The sequence below is a fragment of the Pneumocystis carinii genome, assembly GCF_001477545.1.
Source record: "Pneumocystis carinii B80 chromosome Unknown supercont1.11, whole genome shotgun sequence".
Taxonomy (NCBI): domain Eukaryota; kingdom Fungi; phylum Ascomycota; class Pneumocystomycetes; order Pneumocystales; family Pneumocystaceae; genus Pneumocystis; species Pneumocystis carinii.
In genome coordinates this window covers 159750-176269 of record NW_017264723.1, presented here as the reverse complement: position 1 = coordinate 176269, position 16520 = coordinate 159750, and the positions used below count along the sequence as shown (strand labels likewise).

The 16520-nt window shown below is 30.5% G+C and overlaps 10 protein-coding genes across 10 annotated transcripts; 6 read left to right on the top strand and 4 right to left on the bottom strand.

The window, feature by feature from the left end:
- Positions 1-232: 232 nt before the first annotated feature.
- On the top strand, positions 233-2283 carry T552_02521 (hypothetical protein). The gene is made up of 10 exons (XM_018371058.1): positions 233-254; positions 301-609; positions 657-800; positions 858-980; positions 1024-1147; positions 1193-1243; positions 1287-1374; positions 1419-1663; positions 1722-2052; positions 2097-2283. The coding sequence occupies exons 2-10, from the start codon at positions 325-327 to the stop codon at positions 2236-2238; spliced, it is 1533 nt and encodes a 510-aa protein (XP_018225219.1). The 5' UTR covers positions 233-254; positions 301-324; the 3' UTR covers positions 2239-2283.
- Positions 2284-2423: 140 nt separating this feature from the next.
- Positions 2424-3943, top strand: T552_02520 (hypothetical protein). Its single transcript, XM_018371057.1, has 9 exons — positions 2424-2520; positions 2572-2599; positions 2663-2737; positions 2794-2922; positions 2971-3052; positions 3099-3236; positions 3290-3407; positions 3450-3642; positions 3693-3943. Exons 1-9 carry the CDS (start codon positions 2470-2472, stop codon positions 3893-3895), a joined length of 1017 nt encoding a protein of 338 aa, XP_018225218.1. The 5' UTR covers positions 2424-2469; the 3' UTR covers positions 3896-3943.
- A 50-nt stretch (positions 3944-3993) lies between these two features.
- Positions 3994-4759, bottom strand: T552_02519 (guanylate kinase; the record flags this gene model as incomplete). Its single annotated transcript, XM_018371056.1, has 4 exons — positions 3994-4251; positions 4300-4502; positions 4552-4623; positions 4705-4759. 4 exons carry the CDS (start codon positions 4757-4759, stop codon positions 3994-3996), a joined length of 588 nt encoding a protein of 195 aa, XP_018225217.1.
- Positions 4760-5112: 353 nt separating this feature from the next.
- On the top strand, positions 5113-5534 carry T552_02518 (ribosomal protein L32). Its single transcript, XM_018371055.1, has one exon. The coding sequence runs from the start codon at positions 5159-5161 to the stop codon at positions 5486-5488; it is 330 nt and encodes a 109-aa protein (XP_018225216.1). The 5' UTR covers positions 5113-5158; the 3' UTR covers positions 5489-5534.
- A 29-nt stretch (positions 5535-5563) lies between these two features.
- On the bottom strand, positions 5564-6589 carry T552_02517 (hypothetical protein). The gene has a single exon (XM_018371054.1). It carries the CDS (start codon positions 6549-6551, stop codon positions 5595-5597), a length of 957 nt encoding a protein of 318 aa, XP_018225215.1. The 5' UTR covers positions 6552-6589; the 3' UTR covers positions 5564-5594.
- Positions 6590-6800: 211 nt separating this feature from the next.
- On the bottom strand, positions 6801-8038 carry T552_02516 (hypothetical protein; the record flags this gene model as incomplete). The annotated part of the gene is made up of 5 exons (XM_018371053.1): positions 6801-7317; positions 7362-7461; positions 7503-7781; positions 7828-7937; positions 7992-8038. 5 exons carry the CDS (start codon positions 8036-8038, stop codon positions 6801-6803), a joined length of 1053 nt encoding a protein of 350 aa, XP_018225214.1.
- A 452-nt stretch (positions 8039-8490) lies between these two features.
- Positions 8491-10392, top strand: T552_02515 (serine/threonine-protein kinase CBK1). The gene is made up of 7 exons (XM_018371052.1): positions 8491-8593; positions 8641-8825; positions 8877-9051; positions 9107-9432; positions 9474-9953; positions 10002-10302; positions 10347-10392. The coding sequence occupies exons 1-6, from the start codon at positions 8537-8539 to the stop codon at positions 10300-10302; spliced, it is 1524 nt and encodes a 507-aa protein (XP_018225213.1). The 5' UTR covers positions 8491-8536; the 3' UTR covers positions 10347-10392.
- A 424-nt stretch (positions 10393-10816) lies between these two features.
- On the top strand, positions 10817-14267 carry T552_02514 (hypothetical protein; the record flags this gene model as incomplete). The annotated part of the gene is made up of 13 exons (XM_018371051.1): positions 10817-10839; positions 10886-10899; positions 10955-11151; positions 11202-11223; positions 11266-12046; positions 12098-12203; positions 12247-12623; positions 12665-12899; positions 12943-13250; positions 13299-13397; positions 13444-13864; positions 13908-14130; positions 14179-14267. The coding sequence occupies 13 exons, from the start codon at positions 10817-10819 to the stop codon at positions 14265-14267; spliced, it is 2895 nt and encodes a 964-aa protein (XP_018225212.1).
- A 46-nt stretch (positions 14268-14313) lies between these two features.
- Positions 14314-15237, bottom strand: T552_02513 (hypothetical protein). The gene is made up of 7 exons (XM_018371050.1): positions 15175-15237; positions 14966-15118; positions 14825-14919; positions 14717-14779; positions 14530-14671; positions 14420-14477; positions 14314-14374 (listed from the first exon to the last, which is right to left on the bottom strand). The coding sequence occupies exons 1-7, from the start codon at positions 15183-15185 to the stop codon at positions 14354-14356; spliced, it is 543 nt and encodes a 180-aa protein (XP_018225211.1). The 5' UTR covers positions 15186-15237; the 3' UTR covers positions 14314-14353.
- Positions 15238-15554: 317 nt separating this feature from the next.
- T552_02512 (hypothetical protein) lies at positions 15555-16475 on the top strand. Its single transcript, XM_018371049.1, has 4 exons — positions 15555-15612; positions 15661-15833; positions 15886-15995; positions 16043-16475. Exons 1-4 carry the CDS (start codon positions 15590-15592, stop codon positions 16433-16435), a joined length of 699 nt encoding a protein of 232 aa, XP_018225210.1. The 5' UTR covers positions 15555-15589; the 3' UTR covers positions 16436-16475.
- Positions 16476-16520: the final 45 nt, after the last annotated feature.

Sequence of the window (16520 nt, the reverse complement as noted above, 5' to 3'; positions counted from 1 at the left end):
AGACCACCGTTTTTCCTCATTCAAATTACAAAAATAACATAATATACACAATCATTCCTGAAATTCATCTGTAAATATGCTTTTCTCCCTTAAATTATCCCTTTTTACCGCCTTTTTTCTCATACATTTTTTTTGACGTTGCTTCACTATGGCCGATATCACCTTCTGGACGTCCACGTATAGCACTCCTTACAACCTACATATTTAGGCAGAGAAAAAAAAAGCGAAAAAAAGCGGATAAAACAAGGTTTTAAGTAAGAATTAACATGAAAAAGAGATTCTGCTTATTTGTTTTTATAGGAATCGTTTTTTTCCGGGTTAAAAATGAAGAAATTAGAGGATCAAGCCGTTCAGGCACAAGTATCTAAGGCATTGGAATCAAATCAGGGAAAAGAACATAAAATTGCACAGGAATATACAGAAAAAGAGGCATCAGTGCTTCAATCATTGTTGGATCGGCAGCTGGGACCGGAATATATATCATATCGTCCAGGAGTGAATGGTTCCAAGGTTCATTATCTTGAGGCGTGGAAAGTAATTAATCTGGCGAACGAAGTATTTGGATTTAATGGATGGTCGTCTAGTATTCAGAATATACAGGTTGATTATGTATTAATGGTTTTTTTTTTTTAAATAAGAGATTTATGTTATTTCAGATAGATGAATTCAAGGAATCAGGACGATTAAATCTAGGGGTATCAGTGATTGTTCGTGTAACATTGAAGAATGGTATTTATCATGAGGATATTGGTTATGGTTGCGTGGAAAATTTTAGAGGAAAAGGAGCAGCGTTTGAAAAAGTAAATTATTTAAAAAAAGGAATAATTATACAAGAAATAAGTAATAATATGCAATAGGCTAAAAAGGAGGGAACAACGGATGCCTTGAAAAGAGCATTGAGAACATTTGGTAATGTTCTTGGAAATTGTCTTTATGATAAAACTTATTTAAGAGAAATTGGAAAAATCAATGTAACAAAGGTATAATGATATTTTTATTGAGAAATGTGTTTTAATTATTTAGAACAAATTTGATGTTTCTGAACTTCATCGTCATCCGAGTGCTTTTAACAAAATTCCAAATAATGTTGCAAAACCAATTGAATCGAAGGAAACATTAATTGTAGCACAACCAGAGAAAAATATTCGTAAATTTTTACGTTATAGAAAGAAAATTATTTATTTCATTATAGCATCGAAAGAAGTCCCTACATTAACTAGGGAATCAGAACTTTATGAAGATGGTCTGTTACAAGATATTCAATTCTTTTTTTTTAAATGAATTAGGTGATGAATTTGATGATATAGATTTTCAGGAAATAGATAAACCTATAGATCCAGAATTTTGTCATCAATTCGAATACGATATTGAAGAGTAGTTCCTTAATTTTGTATTAAAATAATATTAATGGGGAATAGTACATTTTCTAATTTTTCCCATTCAGATCTAATTGATGATAACGTTCATGTAGCAGAAGAATATCATACTACATCTGCAAATTTATCTAAAAACGGACGCTTTGAACAAAAGTCTACAACAAACACTTCACATAATTTTACAGATTCTTTACAAAAAAAGGAGACAGAAAAAGAATCTAAACCATATTCTTTAAATGAACCTCCTAAACTTCCTCAGAATCCTACCTCTATAAAACAAAACACTGGTATGTAATTATTCATCACAAATATTTCATTAAATCCTCTTATTCACTTATTAAACAGATCATCCACCAGATTATATTCCAATGTTTGTTAATACACGATCTGCAATTACCAATTCCAAAGGGGTCATTGATGCTTCTTCTGGCGTAGCCTTTAATCCACATATCGATAGTCCTTCTTTAAGAAAAACACCAGGATTAGATCATACAAAATCAACTCCCATAAGACGTCAAAATACACCAATAAACATGGCTCCATTAATATCTAATCGCACTAAACAACCACCTACTTCTCGCCTTGTTGGTGCTCCTCCAACACATACTCGAAATTATCATCAAGATCCTTTTCAATCAACAAGTACTAAACGTTTTGCAAATAATAATACCTCCAGGTAATCCTCTTCATTTATTTATTTATTTTTTAATTTATCTCTAGAAATGATTCTTCATTCGTTTTAAATGAAATGCCTGATCCTGTATTAAATCAACAAGAATCTTTTCAAAAAGAAAATGATAAAAACGACATACACAACTCAGATACAATCAATTCAATTGCTTCAAAGAGATATAAAACTTGATTTTTTCCTTTCAACTTCCATTTCATTCGATCTCAAAACTTACCTATAAATACTTCAAATACCCTCTTCATCTCAACTATCTCACATACTAACACCTTATTCTGTCACTTTTATGTATCTTTTTTATTATGGCTTTTTATCTTTTGACTTAACCCGTGGCAGCCGATTAACCTCTCAACTATTAACATAACAAATATCGACAAGTAAAAAAGAATAATTCAAGGCTTAAGAATGTCAGGAGTAATTTCTCCTAGGAATATGAACATGACGCCGTACGTTAAGGTGAAGAAATGGAAATTTTATGTATTTTAAGCTTAATTAAAGCCCAAACAGGGACCAATTCAATCAAGTGGATATGTCGGTAGGTTTTATTTTAAAAGAAATAAATTGAGACATTTCTGTGTCTAAAACAAGAGGAAAATAGGCTTTGATTCTATTACAAAGCAAATTGAGCGAAAACTGATAAGACGAGGGTTTCAATTTAACATTATGTGTGTTGGTAATATTTTTATTGAAAATAAAAGGAAAAAGAAGGCCAAATTGAATATTTTTTAGGCCAAACAGGTCTTGGAAAGTCTACATTGATTAATACATTGTTTGCAGCGCACTTGATGGACAGTAAAGGACGTTTAAGTTCAGAGGAACCAATTCGCCAAACAACAGAGATTCATAGTGTTTCTCATGGTATAAATCCATATTTTTATATAATAAACTAATGGAGAAACCCAATAGTCTTGGAGGAAAATGGGGTTAACTTGAAGTTAAACATTATAGATACACCGGGATATGGTGATCTTGTTAATAATGAACGATGGTAATATTATTAATAATTTAGTTTAAAAGATTTAGAAAGATGATAGTTGGGATCCTATTATCAAATATATTAAAGACCAGCACTCGTTCTACTTGAAAAAAGAACTTACAGCACAAAGAGACAGATATATCCAAGATACACGTATTCATTGCTGTTTATTTTTTATTCAGCCATCAGGTCACTCGTAAGTGTCTATAAAAGGTCATTAAATCATCTTACTAATATGAAATCTTTAAGTCTTAAGCCAATTGATATAATAGTTCTTAAGAAGCTTGCAAACGTGGTAAATGTAGTACCTGTCATTGCTAAATCCGATTCCTTGACATTAGAAGAGCGTATAGCATTCAAAAAAAGAGTAAACATTAATTATACTTTGAATAATACTTATTTTTATTAGATTCGAGAGGAACTTGGTTTTCATGGTATCAGAACATATCCTTATGATAGCGAAGAATGCAGTGACGAAGAAAGAGCGTTAAATTCACAAATTAAAAACATTATTCCATTTTGCATTGTTGGTTCTGAAAAAACAATTGCTGTAGATGGAAAAATTATTCGTGGTCGTCAAAATCGTTGGGGCGTTATCAACAGTAATAACCTTTTCTTTTTTTCTCTCATTTTTCAACTCATTTTTTATTAGTTGAAAATGAAAATCACTGCGAATTCGTATATTTAAGGAATTTCTTGGCACGTACACATTTGCAGGACTTAATTGAAACAACAGCACATATTCATTATGAAAACTTTCGTAGTCGCCAATTACTTGCTTTAAAAGAATCATCTGCTATGGGATCTGGCTCCCGTCCTATTACTAGAGGCTCTATGGGCGACAATTTGGCATAAACATATCTTCTAATCTATATATATAAAAAAAAAAACACATTATACACCAATTTTCAAATATACACATTCTATTCATCTTCAATTTCATTTCTCAAAACTTATAATTCATTTTCTAAGCAAAATCTTTCTAGCTTTTTATATGTCTCATCTAAATCATCATTCACCAAAACTAAATCATGCGATCCTGGACATTTTGCATACTCCATTTCAAAAGCGGCTCTTTTCAATCGTTCCCTTATACTATCCTCTGTATCTGTTCCTCTTTTTCTTAATCTTTCTTCAAGTACCTCTAGGTCCGGCGGCGCTATAAATACATATTTTGCACTTATCGGGGCCTTTTTAATCGATAAAACTCCCTTATAGAAATATTATTATCATTTTCCCTATCAATTCCCTTATCATACTTGCATATCAATATCCATAATACATGTATATCCTTTTGCCATAACTTCTTCTACTGCTTTTACTGTTGTACCATACATATTTCCTGAAAAATTTGCATATTCTATAAACGCATTCTCAGAAATAAGCTTAAGGAAATTCTCATCCGTCGTAAAATGATAATGTACCCCATCCTTCTCTGTTATACGTGGTTGTCGTGTTGTATCTATTATTCATTATCAAAATCCTTATTTCAATATATATATATATAATACGGGAAACTGAAAAACCAAAGCGACCTGGATGATTTGCAAATAATCTACGAATTAACGTCGATTTGCCTGATCCTTCTTCATATTAACCCCTTCTTACTCAACAAATCCTCTCTTACCCGACGGTCCTGATATTACAATAGGCAATTTGAATACCAGAAAAAATGTTAATAATTAAACAAAATAACAAATTATAATTTACTTTTGTCATAAATAAAGCAAATTTAGGCGTTGTTTGTGTTTAAATTAAACATCTGATTGAATCTTAGTGTGTGGAGATTCTATGAGAGGTTTCTATGACAACCACCACGTTGGAGTTGTCATAGTAACGACGACCGATAAATGAGCAGTAATAAGAAGAGAGGAAGAAAGAGAGGAAGGAAAAGAGGATTTATAGGTAGAAGAAGGCAATGAAAAGAGAAATAAATGTATTGAGGAGAATGTTTAGAATTTAGTGAATGTGTACCTTTTTTCAGCGTTTTTTTTTGACGAAAATTGGCCAAGTTATTAGTTTATAAAAGATCAATATATTGGGGAGAAAGATTAGTAGAATTAAAGGCTAAAAGATAAAGAAATATACGGGAATATATATATTTATAAGAATTGAATTATGTTATTGGGTTTTTTTGGACGTATTATTGAAAAATATGTGTACCCAGAGAAAATGTCATGGACAGGAATTTTTGCGGGAATGGGGAGATATACGGGGATAATTCCAATAAAATATGATTACGAGATGTATTTTGAACCTATATTATGGGCGGCGCCGAAAAAAAAGACATCATACTCGAAAAAACGAATGAGACAGGCAGGTAAAGGATTAAAAGATATTCAGCATTTTAGTTATTGTTCTTCTTGTGGAAAGAAGAAATTAGCACATACACTATGCATATTTTGTTATAAGGAAGTCAAAGAATTTATAAAATCCAGATTTAAATAAGAAAGATATATGAGGAGTGGTATTACTATGGAAACATGAAAATGAGGAAATTTATTAGGAAAAAGAGAATATAATAGGTTTATTGATTATTAATACTTTTGAATTATCAGCAATAAAGATGTACATGACTCATGATTCGTTTATCTAAAGGAAAATCGTCAGTCCATACACCAGAAGTAGTACGAGTTTTATATTGTTTAGGCCAGCCATGACACTCGTCTTCTCCAAGATATTTATCATTATCGGACCACAAACGAGTATTATTTGATAAAAGGATGTCTACAGTTTTTGATGCAATAGATTGAGCAAGGAAACGTCTATTCAAGAACCGATATATTCGAATATGCATATTGAAAAACCCAAGAACATAAGGATAGGGGATAAATTGAAGTGTAGGAATTGTTATATCGTCTGTAAAGTTTGAATCAGATTTTTTTTTAGACAAAACTGATGAAACGCTTTCTTTTAAAATATTAACTGATGTTTTTGAAGAATCAGACAATACAGATGGGCTTTCTAGCATTTCAAGCCAACCATCATGGATTCCTGCCAAATATTCTTTCAAAGAATGCCTTCCTATAATAATAGCACTGCTTTCTTCAGTACTAGGACGAACATTTGTCATAACTTTATGCATTTCTGGACTTAAACCAGATTCACCACGTCGGTATTGAAGGATTTCTTCAGACACTTGACGCTGTAAATATCCTTCTTTATTTCCTTGAATAATTTCATAATCTACGGCTCCTGCTTGAAGAATAGGCCTAATATATTCTTGAAAATAATTTTGAATCATCCAAATGTCATTTCCTGGCGGCAAACTCATATAGATCTTCACTTTCCTTGGAAGTTCTAATGGATCCATAGGTTTTTCAGAAAGGAACTTCACTTTATTACAATACTTTTCAATTACTTTATCTTTTTCTTTTTTATCATAGATTACAAGTCCAGAAAATGTGAAAAAAGACAAAAAAAAGACAATCCATGGTTTAGATGGACGTTTAAACGTCTTAATATGAGATATCCGTGGAAAACCAAATATAACTCTTGATAAATTATTCATCAAGTATTTGTAAGTTTATTAAAAAACAGTGAAATACGACAATTCAGAAAAAATAATATTTTTATTGATAAAAATAGATAAAAAAAACAGGTTAATCTCTACTATAATATGTCTGTATTCACAAATGACTTGAATACATTTTTTTTATTAAGGAATTTATTATAAACTTACTGTCCGGAAATTGAAGCATAAAGTTTCGTCAGAACAGATGGACTATTAGTATCAATTTTTTTGCAGTAATAATCTAAATTAAACCATTAGATTATACTCATTAAAATTATGAAAAAATGAATATTTTGTTTCATTTTTTTTCATACCAATTTGTGAGGCCAATAAAAGACTTTCTAATCGAGATGGTTCACTAGGTAATTTAAAAAGACGTTGCCATTCATCTTCAGGTAGTAATGGTTGATCACTAATACTTCTTGAAATATTTTCAGAACGTCTTTTTTGAAGCCATTGTTGAATCTTTAATTGCTCTCTTGCTAAAGTTCTTTGATAATATTGAAAATTACTTTGCTCATATTGATAATCATCAATTGTTTCTAAAAGATTCTCTAAAATCTTTTCATAATAAGAATCAACTATAGGCTCAAGATTATCAAAATTAGGTGTAAGTAGATTAAGTGACAATGCAGGTTCTGTCGGATCTAATCTATGCTTGTTGTCTAAATAATGAAGAAGCGAAATAGCAAGATGAGAATTATGAATTTGTAATGGAAGTTCCTCAAGAATATTGGCATACGACAATCCATATTTAACAACACTTGATATATCAAATACAACTATCTTATTAAAATACACCTTTACCTTTCAATATTAAATTTTCCTTCTTTTCTAGCTGCAACAAAAGACGGTGTTAAACGAAATGCCTTCAATGATAATGTTTCATATGTAGACTGAGACGCATCTATAATATTAAACTTCTTCAAAATTATACAGCTAATTCACCATGAATCAATACAACCGTTCTATCATTAAGTGCTTGATGATATGAAAACTGGTTCTCAATAAGTGTTGTATTAATAAATCCTCCAGAATGGACACTTTGGTACCATCCAACTACATTATTATCGACTCCAATTTCTTTTAAACATCGCATCATCTGTTTCATATAGATAACTCTGTTCTGCGCTAAAGATGACACATTTTCTCCTTCATTTGCGTGCGATAAAGGGAACGAATTGGTGATCTGCAGAACACCATTCATATCAAGTCCTAAAAGTTGTCCTTTTAAACCGTAAAAAAGAGCTTAACTCGAGGAAATCTAATTCACCTGTTGCTGGCTGAAAGGATGGTGATTCTCTGCTATGTTTTATGATCTTTAAAATGACTAAAGAATCCACTTGTACAGCCTTTAATGGACATACACCTTCAACATCAAATCTAGCTCAAAAATCAGTCTTTTTTCACCGGAAAAAAACGTAATTCATTTAGTACGCTACGGAAGTAGGAGTAGGAACAGTTCCATCGACTGTTGGACTCATTTTTCCTGTTATTTTAGGATTTTTATTTTTCTCGTATTTTTGTCGGTCTTAAGAGGAAGGGAAGAAAAATCAGTTACAAAAAAAAAGTCATAAAAAGACAAACTAATAATATTCAAAGACTTCAGATGTTTCTATTATTTCTGAAGAACTGTTTTTCGTTTTATAAATATTTCTTTTTGAAATAAGGTTTTGAAAAAAAAACAAGATTTATACAGGAAAAAAAGGAAATACAATCAAGAAAGAATCAAAAGGTACTAAATCCTGAATACAAATCTTAAAATCAACACTTTATTCTTTATACTTAAACCTATGCTTTTTTTACCGACTCAACGACGACAAGATTTCGAGTATCTTTTGAAGAGGGTTTAGGAGGATAAATACCGGGGAAAAAGGCATAAACTATTAAATAATTGAAAAGAGCGTATAAAATAACCCCTAAATAGGCTTTTGAAGGAGAAAAATAGGTGGATTTGAAGAAAAGTTAGAGGATAATTTATTATGCAAAAAGTATCAGGTTCAGGCAAAAAGACAACGGCATTTCAGCAGAGAAAATCAGTAATAATATATGAAAATAGGCGTAAATAATGATTAAAATATAATAGGACTCAGTATATAACAATAACGAGATGAATAAAGGAACGTCATCAATTTCATATGATCCGGTTTATTTTGTTAGAGATGCATCTAGTTTTACAAAGACAACACATGAACGAGCAGCATCGGTTAAATTGAAGCTAGAACATTTATATAAAGTCACGGTTGAACAGACGGTTGAAAGGAATCAGCGGTTTTTTTTCGAAACAATAATATTGAATACATTATTCTAATTATAAACCAGAAGAATGGATTTTGAGGCAAAATTAGCACAAGATCGTGGTTCAGAAGAGAGGAAGAAGCGTCAACTTAATTCATTGGGTCAAAAAGAATCACAATTTCTTCGATTAAGGCGTACTAAGTTATCATTAAATGATTTTCATACGGTTAAAGTGATTGGAAAGGGAGCATTTGGAGAGGTTAGAAAAAAAATGGATATATATTGATAAAGAATTATTTTTAAGCGTATTTTAGGTGCGTTTAGTACAAAAAATTGATACAGGAAAAATTTATGCAATGAAAACGTTGCTTAAATCGGAAATGTTTAAAAAAGATCAATTAGCGCACGTTAAAGCAGAAAGGGATGTATTGGCAGAGTCAGATTCTCCATGGGTTGTATCACTTTATTATTCATTTCAAGATTCGCAATATCTATATTTAATTATGGAATTTTTGCCGGGGGGTGATTTAATGACTATGTTAATCAAATATGATACGTTTTCAGAAGATGTAACACGATTTTATATTGCAGAATGCATATTAGCTATTGAAGCAGTTCATAAGCTTGGTTTTATTCATCGGTTAGTATTTTTATTTCAAAACAAAAGCTTTTTATTTTTAGTGATATAAAACCTGATAATATTTTGATTGATAAAACCGGACATATTAAGCTATCCGATTTTGGTCTTTCTATGGGATTCCATAAAACTCATGATAATGCTTATTATCAACGACTTTTTGAAAGCAAAATAAATACATCTACTTCTTCTACACAAAATTCATTGATGGTTGATACGATTTCTTTAACAATGTCTTCTAAAGATAAAATTGCTACATGGAAGAAAAATCGAAGAATTATGGCATATAGCACTGTTGGTACACCTGATTATATTGCCCCAGAAATTTTTACACAGCATGGATATGGACAAGAATGTGATTGGTGGAGTCTTGGTGCAATCATGTTTGAATGTCTTATTGGATGGCCTCCCTTTTGTAGCGAAAATGCACATGAAACATATCGAAAAATTATCAATTGGAGGGAAAATCTTTACTTTCCCGAAGATCTACATCTTAGTGCAGAAGCAGAAGATTTAATTAGAAAGTAATATTTGTCCTATAATGATTATTTCCAAATAATTTAATCAAATAGATTATTAACTTCAGCCGATCAACGTCTGGGTCGATATGGTGCTAATGATATAAAGTTACATCCTTTTTTCCGCGGAGTAAATTGGGATACCATACGAGAAATAAACGCTCCTTTCATCCCTCAACTTAAAAGTATCACCGATACAAGTTACTTCGAAGAAATCGATACTATTCCCAATATCACTATGAATTCTCCACCTGTATTACAAAATAAAATACCAAGTGACGTCGATCAAAATTTAGCTTTTGTGGGTTATACGTATAAACGATTTGACATGATGACGCAGAAAGGAATTTTATAAGTACATAATTTACAATAATATATTATCGATACTCATACATTTAGATCCTAAAACAAATAATTATCATGACTTTACTATATCCTTAATACTCTGCTCTAAACCCATACAGGGCGCAACATATTCATACATATTCTACAGATAAACATGAATTTTGTTTTGTTTCTAAAGTTTTTGTATAAAAATTAAAAATGAATATTTAACATTTTTTGTTTCATATATCATTTCTATAGAATTGCCTGCGTACGTATTACCTCTTTATATAGGCATTGCACACTATTTTTATTCATCCTTATATAATACCTTTTTTTCGACTTCGTTTCTTACAACGATTTGTAACCTCTCAATTTTGAATGAGCTTCTTTATAAGCGTATATCCGGGGAAAAAGCATAAGAAACGCACGGAAACAGAGTGAATACACTTCTTTATTACTTAAAATACTTGAATACCCTTTTTTCAGCGAAAAAATCGGGTGAAAATAGCCCATTTATAGGGATTTTTTTTGATTAAAAATTGATGCTATATATTAAGCCTTCCTGGTAAGAAAAAGCAGATAAAAACCGACATTTTATAGAATATTTATAGGCTCGGTCATTTTGGTACGTTTTAGCTGGCAAAACAGCGTTTTTTTTCGTTTAAAAATGTAATATTAAGGATTAGATGAGCGAAATGAAGCAAAAGCTATTTTTTCGGTTCATATTTCGCCTGACGGCTCTAGACTTGCATCAGGAGGATTTGGTGGGGGTTCTGTAAAAGAATTGTGCGAAAATCCTAATTTTCTAGACTCAAAAGTGAAGATATGGTCAACTAAAGCAATTCTTGAGGAAGATAGCAATGAACCGAAGCAATTGGTAATAATATTACACTATATAGTCTATAAACGGTATTGAAGATATTGTAGTGTTCAATGAGTATTCATACTGGTTTTTAATTGACTTTTAAATGTATAAAAATAACAAAAAAAGGTGTTGTTACAACAGTAAGATTTTCGCCAAATGGAAAATATTTGGCATCCGGAAGCGATGATAGAATTATTATTATATGGCAGATTGATTCGCAGGGACACAGTGTTGGAAAAATGTTTGGAAGTAATGAGACTAATGTAGAGAATTGGAGAAGTTTTAGGCGTTTAATAGGGCATGATAATGATATTCAAGATTTAGCATGGATTCACGACAATTCTATTTTGGTAAGTGTTGGTTTGGATAGCGCTATTATTGTTTGGCATGGATCTACATTTGAAAAATTGAAAAAAATAGATGCTCATCAAAGTCATGTTAAAGGAATTACATTTGATCCAGTTGGAAAATATTTTGCAACAGAAAGCGATGATAGAACTATAAAAATATGGCGTACTTCAGATTATTGTCTTGAAAAAACTGTATCTAAACCTTTTAAAAATTCACCATCTACAACTTATTTTAGAAGACCATCGTGGTCACCAGATGGGTTACATATTGCTGGAGCAAATGCAATGAATGGACCAGTAAGTAGTGTTGCTGTTATTGAACGTGGGACTTGGACAAGCCTTATTAATCTTATTGGCCATGAAGGTGCAGTAGAAGTAACATCCTTCAATCCTATTATTTTCCGAATTCCCAATACAAATAAGGAGGATAATAAAATCATGACAATTATTGCATGCGCTGGACAGGATAGGACATTAAGTATTTGGAATACGATGAATCCTCGTCCTATTCTTGTTACCCAAGAAATTGCAGAAAAAAGTATTGGTGATCTTTGTTGGTATTCATTTTTATAATATTTCATTGTATAATATATACTTATTTCTATCAGGTCACCTGATGGATTATGTTTATTTCTTTGTTCATATGATGGAAGCATTGTAGCTTGTTTATTTGATAAAGACGAATTTGGAGAGCCATTGACGGCAACAGAAACAGTAATTCTGCTATATTTATATTTTTTTAACTTAATACTTTTAGGAAAAATTGTTATCTAAATATGGCCATGGACGTCATGGAGCAGTTCTTCCAGAATCAACTGCTCAATTAGAACTTGAAATAAAAACAAACGAAGCAGAAGCAAATGCTCATGTTAAAAGGATGGAAGACTTAATGGGTGGAATTGAACCTGTAAAAGTGGTTTGTACTTCTAATGAATCAAAATCTGAAATTTCAAATAAAGAGATAGAATCTATAACATACACAGAAAAACATCAAACAACACCGACTTCTAAAGAATCTCAAATTAATACTACATTATCATCTACATCTTTAAACAATATAGATAAACCTATACAGCAAAAAGTTTCAATTACAAAAGATGGGAAAAAGCGTGTAACACCACAGCTTCTTTCTAGGTAGGAAATAGTCTTATCATAACAATTAACATTAATTATAGTTTGTCTGACGCTCCTATTGCAAATCCTTTATCTGAGTCACTTTTACAAACATCTCCTGAAAAAGAAAAGCCTAGCCAAACATTAGATTTATCTAGTCCTTCTTATGCTCTTCCAAAGGGTGGTATTCGTTCATTAATAATAGGAAACAAAAGAAAAAATCACCCAGAAGAAAGTGAAGAACAACATACATCTCAAAAGAAAGGAAAAATGAAACAAACAAATGATCAGACAAAAGTATTTTTGTTATTTTTATAACCATGTTTATTTAAAACGATAGATAGATGTGCCTGAATTTATCAGGCCTGCTGTTATTTGTCCATCTACCAGTGTTTCACAAATTCGTCTTGGAGTACCTAAAGTCATTTCATTCCTCTCAATGGCTGTTAATATTACCAATAACACTTTAGATGTTCGAAATGGTACTGGAGAGCGTAAACCAACAAGAATAACTGTCTCAAAAAAAGGAAATATTTTGTGGACAGAGTTTTTACCTAAGGCTGTTCTTTTGTTAGCAGGAAATACACTTTTTTGGGCAGTAGGATGTGAAGATGGTACTATTATTGTATGGTCGCCTTATGGTAGAAGGTAATTTTACCTCTTTTTCTTATACAATTGATATAATTAACAAAATAGATTATTTCCATCTATTGTATTGGAATCATCTCCCTGTTTTCTTGAATGTCAAGGTCCATTTCTCATGTGTATTACATCTATAGGATTGCTGCATGTCTGGTATATTGATTTCATGTTTTATTTTGCTTAACTTAGGAAATAAAAGGAACATTGTACATGAATCATCGCCTCATCCTCCAGTTTCTTTAGCTCCTATCCTCGATGCGTCTGTTCTCCAGTCTTCCGAATTAAAGAGTGCACCATCCATTGTTTCTGCTTCAATAAATTCGCTAGGACAAGTGATTATTACACTTTCAGATGGTGATGGGTTTACATACAATGCAGCTATGTATTCGTGGTTAAGAATAAGTGAATCATGGTGGGCAGTAGGCAGTCAATATTGGGATTCAAGTGGCTTTAAAGGAGCAACTGGAAAGTCAGGAATCATTGCCATGCTTGAAAGAAGAACAGATGATGAAATAATGAAATTAGGACGTGGGAGATTTTTGCAAAAAATTGTTAAAAGTGCAATGCTTTTAGAAGGTTATGAAGGCTTTGAGACAAGTGTGAGTATTAGTCATTTAGAAGTGAGTTACAAAAAAAAAATAGCCAAAATAACTAATATTTTAGAATCGTCTTTCATCAGCAGCAATACTTCATTCACCAGATGAATATAAAGCCATTTTAAATGTATATACTCGAAAAATTGCAGAGGAAAATATGAAAGACAAGTTAGAGGAACTTTGTATGTATTTACTAGGACCTATATTAGATGACTCTTATATTACTTGGAAACCTAAAGTTGCAGGACTAGACAAAAGAGAATTATTAAAAGAAATTTTGATAACAATAGGTTTTGAAACATTAATTTATTTAACATTTAATATCTAAAGAATTACAGGCAAACAACGTGAAGTCCAAAGAATAACCACTAAATACATTGAAGCCCTTCAAGAACTTGATAAATCTACGGACATATCTACTTCGTGATTTATATAAAACATTTTATCTTGGTCTCTTGGCGGGAAAAATATAATAAATTATATTTATTTACGAATATATTTCTAATAATATTATTAATCTAATACCAAATTCCACTATTATGTATAAATATAAAATAAAATCTCTTAATAAACAATTACCAGACTATCCCCAATATAATGTATATTTTCAATGCCAATTCCCTTGTTGATTATTTTTCTTAATATTAATTAATATTTTCTTCAAAAAAAAAAAAAACAAAAGTATTTACATATCATTAGAAGATAACTTTGTTATACCTACAGCAACCGCATGTTCTTTCCCACATACCATAATTGAAACTGTCTTTTGAGCATCAATATCATCAGGACAATAGGAACCTTTTGATGTTAAACCAGGACACATAAGATTAGCTATTATTTTTTAGAAAAAAAAAAACAATAAATATAAATATATACCGCCAGAAAGGATCGATTTAATTACACCTTGATCAGCTTGAACTTTTAAGAATCCATCTGGATCTAAAATTTCATTGTAAAATTAAAAAAAATTAATTAAATAAATACATTTGTGAATTAATTTTAAATGAGGATAAATATTGTCAAAGTATTGGAAAAAAAGAACTTCATTATTAAGACTATATAATGAAATCCTTTCCTCACTATATTTATAAGTATAAATCAAATCTAGAAAATATATTTATATACCATTTAATAAGAGTTAACTGCGATTTTTTAGGAAAAATCTCATTCATAAACGGATCAAGATCTGGATATATTTCTATAATTCTATTTTTTAAAGCTTTCTGTGCAGATGATTTTAACTGGGTTATTCCCTTAATATGTTCTTTTCCTTTAAATCTAATTATACTCAAAATTAACAAATTTCTAAGATAAAAAAAAAAAATAAAAAATACCTTTTAAACATAATGAAATAGAAAAATTACAACATTTTAAAACTTCTTTTGTTTTTTCAAAGGATTCCAATAAAATGTATGTTATATGAAAAAGTAATTTACCAAATTATACCAACAAATTTAGCTGAAAAAACCTTCACCTATAGACCTTCTAAAATAAATTATTGACTGTATTTATTAGAAATATATTTTTTTATATTTAAGTCATACTATATTTATTTTAGTCCACCTCGCTAATTTTTAGTCACAAAGGTTACTCTGAAAGCCGACTTAAAAAATAAAAAAATATACTGATTTTATATCAAAGTTTGATTTTTTTATAAAGAACCTCAAAATATTTCCCTTAGAAAAATATTTTTTATTAGATCCACCAGTATATATTTTTTAATTTTTAAAAACCATTAAAAATAAAGATATGGAAGATTTATTGTCAAAAAGGTCCCTTAGAAATTTTTGAAAAAAATCTATCAAATACTTATGTAGCAGTAGCTATTCAGATTATTCCAAATATTGGATCGATTGGTTCCTTGGAATTAAAGGAAATGAATTTTTTTGTGAAATTGATGAAGAATATATCCAAGATAAATTTAATTTGACCGGAATTAATACAGAAGTCCAGCATTATAATTATGCAATAGAGATGGTAACAGATGTATTTGGTGCGTCGATGAATAGGCATTTGAGTAATTTGTTGTATTAATTTTTACAAAGATCATGATGTAAATAGTGATCTGCGAAATCAAATTGAAAAATCAGCACAACATCTTTATGGTTTAATCCATGCAAGATTTATCTTGACAACACGAGGACTTCAGAAGATGGTTTTTTCTTATTTTTTTATTTTTTTTGGTCAAACTAAATCACTCAGCTTGAAAAATATAAAAAATATGATTTTGGTCGATGTCCTCGAGTCCTTTGTAATTCGCAAGCAGTTCTTCCTGTAGGATTATCAGATATTCCTTATTCCAGTTCTGTAAAACTTTATTGTCCCAAATGTGAAGATATTTATACACCTAAATCATCACGACATGTAACAATTGACGGTGCATATTTTGGAACTACATTTCCACACATTATGCTTCAGGTTTATCCTTATCTAATTCCACATAAAAGTCAAGAACGGTATGTACCTCGAATTTTTGGTTTTAAAGTTCGAGAGTATTCTATTATTCATCAACATCAAGATGTATACAAGAAAGAACAAGATATAAAACTAGATACCATTAGAGAAAACGAGAATTCAAAAAACAATGATAAATAGTTACTTTTAAAAGTATCGTTTTTTTTTTTTTTTGCAATTTACTTAATTATTGCTATATACTAGATCCTTGGATGTAGCAATATGA

Bases quoted from the DNA above. Each gene is read 5' to 3' on its own strand.
- T552_02521 (XM_018371058.1), top strand. From the start codon at position 325: ATGAAGAAATTAGAGGATCAAGCCGTTCAGGCACAAGTATCTAAGGCA. The intron at 1,148-1,192 runs GTAAATTTTTAC...ATTTCATTATAG, and splicing joins ACAACCAGAGAAAAATATTC to CATCGAAAGAAGTCCCTACA. The intron at 2,053-2,096 runs GTAATCCTCTTC...ATTTATCTCTAG, and splicing joins GCAAATAATAATACCTCCAG to AAATGATTCTTCATTCGTTT.
- T552_02520 (XM_018371057.1), top strand. From the start codon at position 2,470: ATGTCAGGAGTAATTTCTCCTAGGAATATGAACATGACGCCGTACGTT. The intron at 2,521-2,571 runs GTGAAGAAATGG...AAGCCCAAACAG, and splicing joins ACATGACGCCGTACGTTAAG to GGACCAATTCAATCAAGTGG. The intron at 3,408-3,449 runs GTAAACATTAAT...TATTTTTATTAG, and splicing joins GTATAGCATTCAAAAAAAGA to ATTCGAGAGGAACTTGGTTT.
- T552_02518 (XM_018371055.1), top strand. From the start codon at position 5,159: ATGTTATTGGGTTTTTTTGGACGTATTATTGAAAAATATGTGTACCCA.
- T552_02517 (XM_018371054.1), bottom strand. From the start codon at position 6,551: ATGAATAATTTATCAAGAGTTATATTTGGTTTTCCACGGATATCTCAT.
- T552_02515 (XM_018371052.1), top strand. From the start codon at position 8,537: ATGCAAAAAGTATCAGGTTCAGGCAAAAAGACAACGGCATTTCAGCAG. The intron at 8,594-8,640 runs GTAATAATATAT...AAAATATAATAG, and splicing joins CATTTCAGCAGAGAAAATCA to GACTCAGTATATAACAATAA. The intron at 8,826-8,876 runs GTTTTTTTTCGA...ATTATAAACCAG, and splicing joins ACGGTTGAAAGGAATCAGCG to AAGAATGGATTTTGAGGCAA.
- T552_02513 (XM_018371050.1), bottom strand. The intron at 14,780-14,824 runs GTATTTATTTAA...ATGAAATTTTAG, and splicing joins TTTAAAATTAATTCACAAAT to ATCCAGATGGATTCTTAAAA. The intron at 14,478-14,529 runs GTAAATACTTTT...ATTAATATTAAG, and splicing joins AAGTTATCTTCTAATGATAT to AAAAATAATCAACAAGGGAA.
- T552_02512 (XM_018371049.1), top strand. From the start codon at position 15,590: ATGGAAGATTTATTGTCAAAAAG. The intron at 15,834-15,885 runs GTGCGTCGATGA...ATTTTTACAAAG, and splicing joins GATGGTAACAGATGTATTTG to ATCATGATGTAAATAGTGAT. The intron at 15,996-16,042 runs GTTTTTTCTTAT...TAAATCACTCAG, and splicing joins CACGAGGACTTCAGAAGATG to CTTGAAAAATATAAAAAATA.